Below are 13,193 nucleotides of genomic sequence, written 5' to 3' on the forward strand. Positions count from 1 at the left end.
CTACACCAAGGATGCTTTGTAGACATATGTTAATTTGCATTGGGTATGTACATCTTTGTATAAATTCCCAAAAGCAGAATGGCTGGGTCGGAGACTGGACAATTTTGTAATGTTCCTAGATAGTGCCAAGTTGCTCTCCATAGGGTTTCTAACTGTTTATACTCTCATCAAAAATATAGAAGAAACCTGTTTCCCCACAGCTGTGCCAACAGAGAGAGAAGGTTTAGGAAAGAATGGTTTGGTATGAAAAGCAACAAGAGGACAATTAGATGAAGACCGCAAAGGCACAGAAAATGTCAGACCCGACATCTCCCCTGAGGTTCAACCAGTCTCTCTCAGAGATACCTAGAGATCTCTCCCAGAGATCTCTGTTAGCTCCAACTGAACACGTCTAACTTGGAATTCACTGACACTGGAGCCTCCTCTCCACTACCAGTGGAATCACCATTTTCTGCAGCCTCATTTTCTACCAATGGAATCACCATTTTCTCACATTTAAAATCTTGTAGGAGAGAGTGTGGGTGAGTAGACTTTCACTTTTTATTTTACAAACTCTGAATTCACATGCTTTATTTTATAATATGAAGTGTGTATTTCTTTTGTAATTTAAAACCAATGATCATGTACTGCAAAAAAAATTGGGAGTCTGGTTATTTTTCTTTTGGTTTTTATTTATCTATTCAACCACTTTTTATTCTGTTAGCTGCTTCCCCCCCCCCCTTTTTTTCTGCCGGGTGCTTACAGTTTAAATAACTTAGCTTTATAAGGAAATTAACCAAGAAAAAACCATTACTTTATAAATTATTCCTAAGCATCCCCTTCCCTGGCACCACTCTTATACCCACTCCCAGTTTTTAAACTGGAAAGAAATTAAGAAAGTACTCCTAATGAAATGTTTAAGTAATAGTTATTAGAGCTGGCATGCTATTTTAGGGCAAATTTATATAGCTAGAATTTATGATCGCTGCATGGTATTTTCATGTGTTATAATATGCTTTTCAATCCACTGAGGTCCTTTCTATAACAAAAGCGCACGTTTATATCCATTTTATACCATTTGGAGCAAAACTGTGCTAAAATTACACAGGCTTTATAATGGTCATAGCTGCTTTTAGAATCACATTCTCGGTCAAATATGTAATTCATTTGTTACCAATACCTTACTGAAGCATCCTTTTATGGGAAGCTATCATCAACTTTAACACATTTGGCTTTATTCTGGGATTTCCAGGAATTTAATAGAGTAAAAGGGAAAGGCCATCTCCTGGTGCCCTTGACCTCTGTCCATTCACTTCTGCACAAATAAGGACACTGTACATTAATGTACCTGACCCATCTCTCCTATATGGCACCAGGCAATAAGCCAGGTAACAAAGGAATATTTTGATGGATCTCATGTGGTTGCTTCCTTCAGGCTCAGCTCCCAGTTCAGTTCCTTCCATGCCAACATCTTTCTCAGTCTCACAGCATTTATTCAACTGTGTTCCTACTAAGTTGCATTTAGCCTTGTTGCTTTATCAAAATTAGTGAAATACGGGGAAAATATCAATGCAAACACCAGTCAACAGAAGTATAGTTCTCATCAACTTAGAACAATTGAGACACAGAAGGAAATAATTAGCTGGTAAATCTTTAGCCTCAATAATGACGACTCATACTGAGAACTCTCTACAGGCCTTAGTCACCATTCTCATCACTTCACATGACTTAGTTGAAATAAATGGTGGAGGTGTCATTACTTCTGTTTTTACAGATAAAGAAAACTATTCCCGATCCATAGGGAGGTAAACAGCCTGACCCATATTGGAAAGCTGCCTTTAGACTTTAACTGGTCAACTCTGCTCAGCTGGGATGGAGAGCTCAAATTTAAAGAACATCTACCAAATTTTGGAATTGCAGCTTAAGAGTGTATCTAAGAGAAAAGGCACAATTAGGAATTTTAGACTGTATTTTAGCTCTCTGGAAATAGAACTCTCTCCTTAAAAAACACAAATCTGTTTTTGAATTTGATACATCTAACATGGTGTGTATTTTGGGGAGTATGTTGTGTATTGAAGTAGGAAGCCCTTGTGTTGTTGTGTATGGTTTTTTTTGTTTGTTTTTTTTCTTGGCCGTGCCATGCAACTTGCAGGATCTTAGTTCCCTGCCCAGGGATCGAACCTGTGCCCCACGAGGTGGAAGCACAGAGTCCTAACCACTGGACCAGCAGGGAATTCCCATTGTTGTGTATGTTTTTGATGTACATGGAAAGATGTGAATCCCAGGGGGACAGGTGACTTGTCTTACAGTTCTCCAGCGCCTACAACAATGCTCAGCAAACGTTTGCTGTGGTGGTGAGTGAAAAGAATAGTGGTTTGGAAACCATGCTGCAACATGCAGACACCCACACCAAGAAGCACTCTATTCAAAGTAAACCCCCCTGTTGATAATGGGGGAGGCTATGCATGATGGGGGCAGGTGTATGGGAAGTCTGTACTTTCCCCTCAATTTTGCTGTGACCCTAAAACCACTCTAAAGGATAAAGTCTATTAAGAAAAACAAATCCCCCCAAGTTGTAACAATATCTTGAAAAATGTCATCTTAAACACACACTCATCTATGTGTATATACAAATAGTTATAAGCATGCATAAACACACATTTCTTTTTTTTTTTTTTTTTTTTTTTTGCTGTACGCGGGCCTCTCACTGTTGTGGCCTCTCCCGTTGTGGAGCACAGGCTCCGGATGCACAGGCTCAGCGGCCATGGCTCACGGGCCCAGCTGCTCCACGGCATGTGGGATCTTCCCAGACCGGGGCACGAACCCGCGTCCCCTGCATCGGCAGGCAGACCCTCAACCACTGCACCACCAGGGAAGCCCATAAACACACATTTCTAAGTGCATGATAATAAATGCAAAACATATGTCACATCTTAAGTATATAAATACATTTATAGGTGTATGACAATAAAGTTGAAATGATGATGATTGTTGCAAAACCTATGCAATTTTTTCTGTTGAAGAGGTGAATGAAACTTCCCTCCTGGCCTCACCAAGACAACTGTGTATAAATTAAAGTAGCAGACAGTCGCCATTGGCAAATGGCTGCGTACCCCTAAGTTGGAGTATCCCCTCCTCAGAGACTGTCCCCATTTACCATCTTCTGTTAATAGTGCAGTAGCTCTAGAACACTACCCTTGCGACAACGTTTGCTTGGAATGTGACTATACAGATACCTTGTTCAAGCAGAGCCTTACATAGGCTTTCCACTGACCTATGACCTGGTGGTATAGTTTGAAAGGTTGAGCTGGTTGAGTCAGACTCTCTCTTCGTTTCCCTCCCTTTCTTTCTCTGGGACTTGAATCCAGAGACTAAGGGGGAAATTTCCAGTAAGTTGTGGGCAGTACAGCTAAAAGGTGGTTTGGGGGCCTGAGTCAGGACCACGACAAACTAAAGACACTTTGCAAGCTGAAATTATGGAAGGAGGAGCAACTATGAGTAAGTGAGAGAAGCTTGAAGAGACAGAGAAGAACATCCATCCTTGCAGAGAAGCCAGGAAGCCAGAAAAGGACAGAGAGCGTATATAGCCCTATCTTCCTTTGTGTTGTTTTTTTCGCTGGGCTCTGGGGCATACATACCTTTAAAATATTTTTCTCACAAAACAACCCATGTGCGTTCTTTTTTCTTTTTTTTTTCTCCTTATTACTAAAGGAGTCTAGACTGGAATAGCAGGAGAAAAAAAGTCTCTAACAATGGAGGATATAAAATCTAAAGAAAAAAATTGTATAACTGTACAAGTACAGCAGTCCAGGGCCATAAAGTATAGTGGCAAATGGTGGTTCCATTCAATAGTCCCCAAGGACCTCAGTTCAGTATAACCCTGTGCGATAATTGATATTTATAGTGATGACCTTGAGTCTTCAAGCACAGGCTGCTTGATGTTCAGCATATTTTCAAAAGGCAATGAAGCATGGAGAAAAATTTTCCTCTAAGTTAAAAAAAAAGTTTCAGTGCTTAAACAAGGGAAGGCTCACACAGTTATGTGTTATTTTTTTAGTTTGTTAAATGTATATATTTATTCATACATGCCTTGCCTTGTTCCAGCAAAGATTAAAGATGACTTAAAAGAATACACAAAATCCAATAAGACAGCATAAGTTGACAGTAAGGGGGAAGAAGAAAGAAAACCAGGCTGTGGTCACATTATTGATCCAGGAGATTCAGTTATCAGCAAAGCTCCCTTCTGTAGATTGCCTCACTCCTTGATAGATCATGGGACACCATAGCTAGTATTACTCATTATTTAATCATTTTTAAATCTGGAGAAAGGTCAGGGCTTATCTTCTGAATGTAAAAATCAAATTGACACTGGAAGAAAGAAAGAAAAGATTGGTTGGGGCTTCCTGGGTGGCGCAGTGGTTGAGAATCTGCCTGCTAATGCAGGGGACACAGGTTCGAGCCCTGGTCTGGGAGGATCCCACATGCCGCGGAGCAACTAGGCCCGTGAGCCACAACTACTGAGCCTGCGTGTCTGGAGCGTGTGCTCCGCAACAAGAGAGGCCGCGATAGTGAGAGGCCCGCGCACCGCGATGAAGAGTGGCCCCCGCTTGCCACAACTAGAGAAAGCCCTCGCACAGAAACGAAGACCCAACACAGCAAAAATAAATAAATAAATTTTAAAAGAAAAGAAAAAAAAAAAGATTGGCTTGTATCAGAGAAAATATAATCATAAGTTTATATAAACGTGCACTTAGTAAGCTGTCAATCTAAACATATGTTTAAGTGATTCCTATTCTTTTATTTTGGTAAAATAATTGTTATAGCAAAAAAGTTATATTAATCAGAAGTAGCATCAGGGACTTCTCTGGTGGCGCAGTGGTTAAGAATCCACCTGCCAATGCAGGGGACACGGGTTCGAGCCCTGGTCTGGGAAGATCCCACATGCCGTGGAGCAACTGGGCCCGTGCGCCACAGCTACTAAGCCTGTGCTCTAGACCCTGCGAGCTACAACTACTGAGTCCACATTCCACAGCTAAGGAAGCCCGCGTGCCTAGAGCCCACGTTCCGCAACGTGAAGCTGCCGTAACTAGAGAAAGCCCGTGCGCAGCAACGAAGACCCAACGCAGCCAAAAAGAAAAAGATAAATAAATTAATTTATATTAAAAAAGTAGCATCATATCACATTATCCCACTGTTGAAATTCTCAGCAATATCCTTTTCACAAATGAATATTAACATATTAGAAGAACAAAGAATGTTTGAAGTTGACTTAAACTCTCTATACAAATTCATAATTTATCATCATAGTAATTCTTAAAAAGGCAAGAATTTTTTTAGAAAACAAACTCATAGTTACCAGAGGGGAAAGGAAGGGAGGGATGAATTAGGAGTTTGGGATGAACAGATACACACTACTATACATAAAATAGATAAACCACAAGGACATACTGTATAGCACAGGGAATTATATTCAGTATCTTATCATACCTATAATGGAAAAGGATCTGAAAAAGAATATATATATATAACTGAATCACTTTGCCGTACACCAGAAACTAACACAACATTGTAAATCAACTATACACCAATTTTTTATAAAATTAAATAAATAGCAAGAATTTTTCCAGGATCCTGGTTTGGACAGGCTCCTAAGGTGTGCTCCCATTCATACTGGGCCTGCATAAGGGGAAATTTTTTCTAATGGGCATTCCTACTACAGAGTCACTGCTTAGAGGGTAAAAGCTTGGGCTTCAGAGTCAGACATATATATAGATTTGATGCATGGTAGCTGAGTGTTATCTTGGGCAAGTTACTTCAAACTCTCTCAACTTAGTTTCTTAACTGCAAACAAAGTTAATAGGGTTGTATGGAAGATGGAATAAGATATTGCACAGTAAGCACTTAGCTCAGTATCTGTTACCTACTGAACCTAATAAATGATGCCTGTTATGGTAGAAACAGCGATTACCCAGGACATCTCACATTGATGTGACGCCAGCCTCTCTTTCATTAGTGTCTCGTTAAAGATTTCTGCCCTCATTTTTCCATTAACAAATTTTTCTTTAATTGTACTGTGGTGAACGCATTCTGATGTTCTTTCATGGTACTGACGTGGAAACTCGTTTCATTGCCCTATATTATCTTCTTACTAATTATTTTCCAAAATACATGAGCAGTGATTTTTTTTTCACTGATGGATTCATATGGGGATTTGAGCTTTGTATTCATCTTGAGTTTTTCTTTCATTCCTTTTCATTCCGCCCCAGATAAAATGCAGTTAATCATGCCAACTTCTGTATAAAGTCTCATCTGACTAGCTCCATCATGTGTCTAGAATGAGTTTTACAATTTTGAAAGTTGCTTTCCCTTCATTGCTACTCTGATCTTGAGATCATAAGAATAAATATCTGGTAAGATATTGAGTCCTCTGCAAAATAGGTGAAGTCAAGAAAATTGGAAAAACTTTCATTTTAAAAAGTGAGGATTTTTTTAGGGGGTGCAACTTGGCCAAAAATCTATGGTGACCATGGTTTATCATTCAAACTAGGCCTGTTGGGAATGCAAGAGGGGTGCACTTTATCATTTCATTGAGATAAAGGCATAAACTGGGCTCCCCCTGACCAGACCAGGAGGTATGGTCACCCCAGCGAAAACTGACAAGGTACCTTCTTAAGATGGGGATGGAGCAGGGGAGGGCTTGAAGGGATTCTTCATGAAATTATAGGCTCTTCCACGTCATCACACACTGTATTCTATGCTCAAACTGTGAATTAGTGGGTTTTGCTTTGAGAATCCAAGAACTTCTGTGCTTTTAGTATCAGACTCAGTTCTGATCCCTATGACTCAAGAAAAACACAATAATAGAGACAAAGATCCAGAGACGCATAACTAATATGATCAAGAGCTGTGGGTCCGGGCTTCCCTGGTGGCGCAGTGGTTGAGGGTTCGTCTGCCAATGCAGGGGACACGGGTTTGTGCCCCGGTCCGGGAAGATCCCACATGCCGCAGAGCGGCTGGGCCCGTGAGCCATGGCCGCTGAGCCTGCGCGTCCGGAGCCTGTGCTCCGCAACGGGAGAGGCCACAACAGTGAGAGGCCCGCATACTGCAAAAAAGAAAAAAAAAAAAAAAAAAAAGAGCTGTGGGTCCTAATGTTCTGGCAGTTACCGAATCTTTGAGGATTTGATGAAAGCTATTAACTCTCCCTGAAGAAAAGGGCACACACAAACAGCCTCCAGGAGTTGGCATGCAACTCAGAGGGCCAAGGACCATCTGATCTCACCCAGGGATCTAGGTCTGAATCCCTAATCGGAAGGGAAAGGAAAAAGGAACCAAAATTTGTTGACCATCTTTGCACACATTTCATTTCAGACTTACATCAACCTATTTTATAGATAAGGGCACTGAAACTCAGAGAAATTAAGATCTTAACAGCCAGTTAAGTGGAAAAGCCAGGCTACAAATTCAGGTTTATGTGCATGAAATCTCATATTTTAAGTACTGCCTAGACGTAGGCATTAATCTATATATTTATAGTTAATCTGGAAAGGAATATTACAAAATCATGAAAAATGAACACAAGCAGACATCTTCATCAAAGTCCCACCTACTAGAGCTGGGAATACTTCTGGAAACTGGAAAGAGATTATTAGGGCAAATAAAAGTAAGCACTTAAAAAAAAATCTCAAATGCTAATACAACTGACAGAGAGTGTCAAGGTAGTTTTAGATAAATCCAAGACTGATAGGTTGGTGATGGATTATTAAGAGATTTTCAGTGTTGCATATCCTTAGGTTAACCTTGGGGAAAACAGCTACATCTTTGCTTGTATCCCTCAAAGCCCATCTCAGTCTGATTACTAATCAGGGTTGCATGGACAGGATGGTGGTTGAAGCAACGTGTCAATTCCAACCTAAGCAGTGTTTTTCGTGTAACTGGTAAGCTCAGATTTCCCTTTTGGTAACATCTGTTCATTAGTTGTTTTTCTTTCACTGTGACCCTAGTTCCTCCACCAGGGCTTGAACCTGGTACAGGCAGTGAAAGCACTAAGTCCTAACTATTGGACCGCCAGGGAATTCCCTGTTCCACTAGTTCTTAAAATGCCTATTGAATTTTGAAGCTGACATACCTCTGAGACATGGAATCAGACTCACCTGAGACTAATGTATCACAGCTGAATGTATTTAGCCAATGATCACGCCTGTGTGGACCTAGTTCATAATGAGTGTTCAACAGATGTCTTATGGTTTCCTGTCCAGTCTGTGCTACAGAATGCTACCAGATGAATTACCTCACCTATAGCTCCAAATATGGCAGTTCCCTGCACAAAACTACTGTTACTTTTTATTGTGTGTGTATCTTTCCTGTAATTATTTATTGTTTTAAAATCTATCTTTTGTTTCCCTCCTTCTAAAATTGTAAGCTTGGTGAAGGCAGAGACCACAGTATTCACAGTGGCCATGATGACCTATGGTAGGCAATCAATTACATTTATTTGCCTAACTGGGTGGATGATTACTACGAGAATTTGGTCAACATGTTTTTTTTAAAAAAAAGTTGGTCAACATGATTTTCTTTCAGTTTTTAAGTTGCAGATATAATTCACATACTGTAAGATTCACCCTTTTAAAATGTACAGTTCAGTGGTTTTTAGTATATTCACAAAGTTGTGCAACCATCACCACCATCTAATTCCAGACTATTTTCACCAATAAGAAAACACACACCTATTAGCAACTACTCCCATCCTCCCCTCCCCCAGCCCTTGGCAATCAATAATTTACCAATTTCTGTCTCTATGGATGTCCCCATTCTCTATTTTCATATAAATGGAATCATAAAATATGGGATCTTTTTTTCTGGATTCTTTCACTTAATATTTTCAAGGTTCATGTTGTAGCATGTGTTAGTACTTCCTTCCTTTTTAAAGGCCGAATAATATTCCATTCTATGAATACACTACATTTTGTTTACCCATTCTAGACAAGAGCATTTTTTTTTTTTTTTTTCGGTAAGCGGGCCTCTCATTGCTGTGGTCTCTCGCGTTGCGGAGCACAGGCTCCGGACGCGCAGGCTCAGCGGCCATGGCTCACGGGCCCAGCCGCTCCGCGGCATGTTGGATCTTCCCGGACCGGGGCCCAGAACCCGTGTCCCCTGCATCGGCAGGCAGATTCTCAACCACTGCGCCACCAGGGAAGCCCTAGACAAGTGCATTTTTAACATCCATTCCAACTCCAGGATCCTTTATTCAAGTGAAGGGCTACCACCAAAGTCCATAAAGCAAATCACAGTAAATCATTATGCTTCATAGTTTTTCTGTGCCCTGAAGTTTTCAAGTCTTACCTACCACAGATCCAGAGAGGACCATCCTGTTATAACCAACCAAGTTTACTTCCTGAACTCTGAAAACAATAATATCAGACCCTCTACCTTTATTTCAGGATTCTGCTTCCCCGCCCCCACTCCAATCTTCTCCTCACAGCCCACCTGATTTCTTGATTGTAATGCTAATTGCTCTCGACAGATTTGTGTTGACTGAGATTGGATGGCGCATTCTTCCCATGCCTCTCTCCCCCGTCCTTGGCCTCGCTGCACGTGCAACTTCTTCACCATCAAAATTCCCCCTTCCCGCCTCCCCCTCAAAAAGCCTTCCTTTGTTTTCCAAGGAAATTCAGGTAAAAGAAAGGGTGGGGGAAACGATATTTTTGACTTTCCTCACAATCCAGACGTTGGAAAGAAAAAGGATTTCCTTTGGGCTGCTGCCACGACTCTGATCTTTTATGCTGATAAAATATTTCCTTCTTTAAAAAAAAAAGTTATGGGAAAAATCATACCACTTCAGCTACACTTACTCTAACTTTCGCGTTTAAAAGAAAAAAGATTTAGAAGTTTACCTCTCTTTCACAGAGTGGTTTTCTTCTTACCAGTTCAAGTCATGCCACCGGGAGCTAGCTGGGTCAGCAGCGCTCTTTGGAGGCTGGCGTGGAGGAGGACTACAGGATCCAGAGGGCTTTGGAAACTCCAGCAGCTCCAAGCTTGTTGGCTACTACGGTTTCCCTGAGGAGTGACGCTATGAAAACAAACCCTGATTGGTCAGGCCTGAGCTGAATTCTCCATTTATGGACAGATTGCCCTGCCCGAGCCGAGGCTCAGCCAGAGGAGAACGGAGAAGGTGGCCGAAGGAAGAGGAGCCAGGCAGGGCAGCTAGTCGGACGCGCGGAGAGCATTGCTCTCACCTAGGCGGGCGGCGAGCGCCCGGTCCGGGTGGACCCCTGCCCTCCGCAATATGCGCCCCGCCTGCTAAGCCGCCTCCTGCTCGCCCTCACCTACCGCCGCCGATCCCGCCTGGATGGAGTCCCCCCAGGGTTCCCATTGGTTCCTGTGAGTGCTTGGGTGTCGAGAGCCTGTTTTTGGCGAAGGGAACCAACTTTTGAAGTTCGCCCAGGAGACTGCGTTCCAGCCCCAGCTCCCCGGCAGCCGGACCCGGCAGAGGCGCGACCGCGGCGCGAGTCACCATGGTGAGTTGGCCGCGCGGCGTCCCGGGACGCCTGACCCAGGGATGGGGCGGGAAGCCCGGGCGCGGGGCACCCACCTTGGGTGCGCTGCCGAGGCCAGGGGTGGAGAAGCTGGACGCGGGAGTCGGCACGTCGCGAGCCCTTATTTCCTGCAGCTTTCGCTCAACCGGGGCTGGGGGAGACGGAGTGAGGGGCCAAGGAAAACTTTCTTTCAAGTCACTTTCGGCGTCGCCAAACTTTTCGTGGCCGGGGTGGCTATGGCTGCCAGCTGTCGGAAGCCGGAGTGCGGGGAGATCCGCGTTCAGGGGCACGGCCCGCCGGGGGGTATCAATTCCCTCCCGCTGGGAAGGTGGGAGCGGCCGCCTGCGCCCCTCAGTGCGCGCGCTCCCCGCCCGCTGCACCGGCGCCGCGGACCACTGCTCCTCCCCCGGCCGCCCGGCAGCGCCGCAGCTGTCCCCCTGGCATCCGCGCGCCGGCGGGGGCGGCGCGGCCTCACAAAGGCAGTGGGGCGCCAGGTAGGGCGAGCACCTGGCGGTGGACTGGCGGCTGCGGGCGAGGGTGTCGCGGGGCTGCCGGGAGCCGGGGCTGCCGGGAGCCAGGCCGGCCTGGGCTCCGCTGGGCGCCGGCCCGGAGGGTCTTTGCACCAAAAAGGCCGAGTAAACACCACCCTCCTCCACTTGCCCCAAGTGCGAGGTGGCTGGCACTTTCCGGGTGTACAGCGAACGGTACGCATGGGAGGAAGTCGAGTTTTTTGTTCTTTTTCCTTTGGCGCTTTGGGTATTGATGGAAGTGTCTGGCTCTCTCTCTGACTCGTTTCTGACTTTTCCTCCACCCCGACCTCCCGGCCTCGGCTACCCCGCCCCCAATAACCTTAGCCGCATCCCTTGGGCTTTGGGGTGGTGTACTTTTCTTTCCTAAGCACAAAAGCAAGGGCTCTATTTTGAAGAGATTGGCAGTCCATCAGAAGGGGGAAAAAGTTCTACTACAAGGCTTCATAGTTTCCACACTTGCTTCTTTTCAAATAATCCGGCTTAGGTGGATGAACTGGTCCGCTTCTGATTGGTTTTTGTTGTTTTTTAGTGACTGTGAAAGGGGTGCCAAGTCACAGTGATAACCGGTACAGCACTAATTTAAAAATCTCTATCCTGTAGGAGTCTGAGGGAAATTAGGAAAGGCCCATAGGAACCTACACACAAAACTCAAAAGCAGCCCTTGATCCAGTGCTGTGTTTATTCAAAAGAATGATTAAAAACAAACAAGCCAAAATCTTTAAAAGGGCATCCTTGACCAAAGCTTTTTCTTTTCACCTAGTCCAAAGTTATGTCACCCTTGTGTCTACCGAAGAGGACACTTTATCTGTAAATAAAATTTCCCTTTCAGTTTTAGGGTTTAAGAAGTCAGTCCACCCCATATTATTTTTGGAACCCCTAAAGAGAACCATTCACTTACACTGTGTGTTTGGGTGGAGCTACCTAAATGGGGCCACTGCCTAACTGGCTACCTGAACTTAAGCAATGTGAATCTTAATACTTTATAATTGCTAGAATTGTTTCCCATGGTTCAGTATTTCTAAAAAAAAAAAAATGTGTTGTATGTCAAGAGTTTAAAAAATCTTGCTGAATTTAAATAGTTGAGTGGTACCTTGAGAAAATTAACTTTCCCTTCGTTCACTCATTTTTCATGCTGGAGAGACTAAAAAGTAGTGTAGCATGACTTTTCTGGGGACCTCAGAAACTGGACGCTCAATTCGGTCCATTGCTGTTGAAGTAGATGGTTTGTGAAGTGGGTGCAGAAGAGGCATGTTCTAAGGAAGAGCTGTTTCCAGAGTGTGTAGGGTGTCTATTGAAGGACAGGGGTATGACTTACCTATCGATGTTCCCTGCCAACAGCACAGATGGCCGTATTGTGGGCCTCCAGGAGACTATCAGTGCATCAGATACAGTTGCTGAGGCCCCGATTCCCTGACAGAAAAGTTGAAACAGCTGGCTGTCCTGAAATAGGAGCTGCGCCATCACTCCATCTACTGGATCTAGAGTAATTTGGCAAAAATTAAATGAATCATTTCTTCGCTGGCTTGAAAAATTAAGTCTGTGCATTAGATGTGTGAAGTTGCCTTAGAACAGAGCATCAGCAGCTTAAATAGTCAGAAATCTCAGTTATTATAGTATTTACTATTTATGGAAGATCCCCTTCCAGCCAAATGAGGCTTCATTTTGTGTTTCACATCTGTCTGCGTCTGCCCAGCTGCATCCCTCAGCTGCTTAGAACAGGAAGAGAAGGGGCAATGCCTCCAGTGGGTGTGGCTCAGGGTTAGCCTGGAGAATATAATTCATCAGGCCCTTGGCACCTGTACTGTGGATTTCTCTGTCTCTCGCTCTCTGTGAGATATCTTAGGAAATCTGGTAGCAGATTAGGAAGGCTCTCCACCTGTACTAAAGGCCCTACCAAGGCTCACTCATTTGTGATTCATAAGGAAGATTGCCATCTTCTGACTCATGAACAAAGTGTACAGCTTACAGTTTACCTTATATTTCCTCCTGAAAACTCACTTTGGGACATTTTTCTCCGTCTTTGGAGAACCAAGAATACTACCAGGCAATAGCAATGTCTTTCTTTTTTTTCTTAGACTTGAAGGACCAAAAAAGAAAAAGAAAGGAAAACACCAAAAAAATCTCTGCCTGTCTCTATAATTTAGTATACATT

At 43.7% G+C, this 13,193-nt stretch overlaps 2 protein-coding genes across 2 annotated transcripts in view; one reads left to right on the forward strand and one right to left on the reverse strand.

Annotated features, from left to right (window-relative positions):
• FAM81A (family with sequence similarity 81 member A) overlaps positions 1–9,901 on the reverse strand; it is a 123,901-nt gene extending 114,000 nt beyond the window's left edge. The window contains exon 1 of the mRNA XM_060005879.1: positions 9,870–9,901. The gene's annotated coding sequence lies outside the window, so the exon portion shown is untranslated. The remainder of the gene's footprint in view (positions 1–9,869) is intronic.
• A 70-nt stretch (positions 9,902–9,971) lies between these two features.
• MYO1E (myosin IE) overlaps positions 9,972–13,193 on the forward strand; it is a 202,075-nt gene continuing 198,853 nt past the window's right edge. Inside the window, exon 1 of the mRNA XM_060005875.1 lies at positions 9,972–10,493. Coding sequence (XP_059861858.1) covers positions 10,491–10,493 — 3 coding nt within the window. The 5' untranslated portion in view covers positions 9,972–10,490. The remainder of the gene's footprint in view (positions 10,494–13,193) is intronic.

The sequence above is a fragment of the Delphinus delphis genome, chromosome 2 (genome assembly GCF_949987515.2).
Source record: "Delphinus delphis chromosome 2, mDelDel1.2, whole genome shotgun sequence".
Lineage (NCBI taxonomy): Eukaryota > Metazoa > Chordata > Mammalia > Artiodactyla > Delphinidae > Delphinus > Delphinus delphis.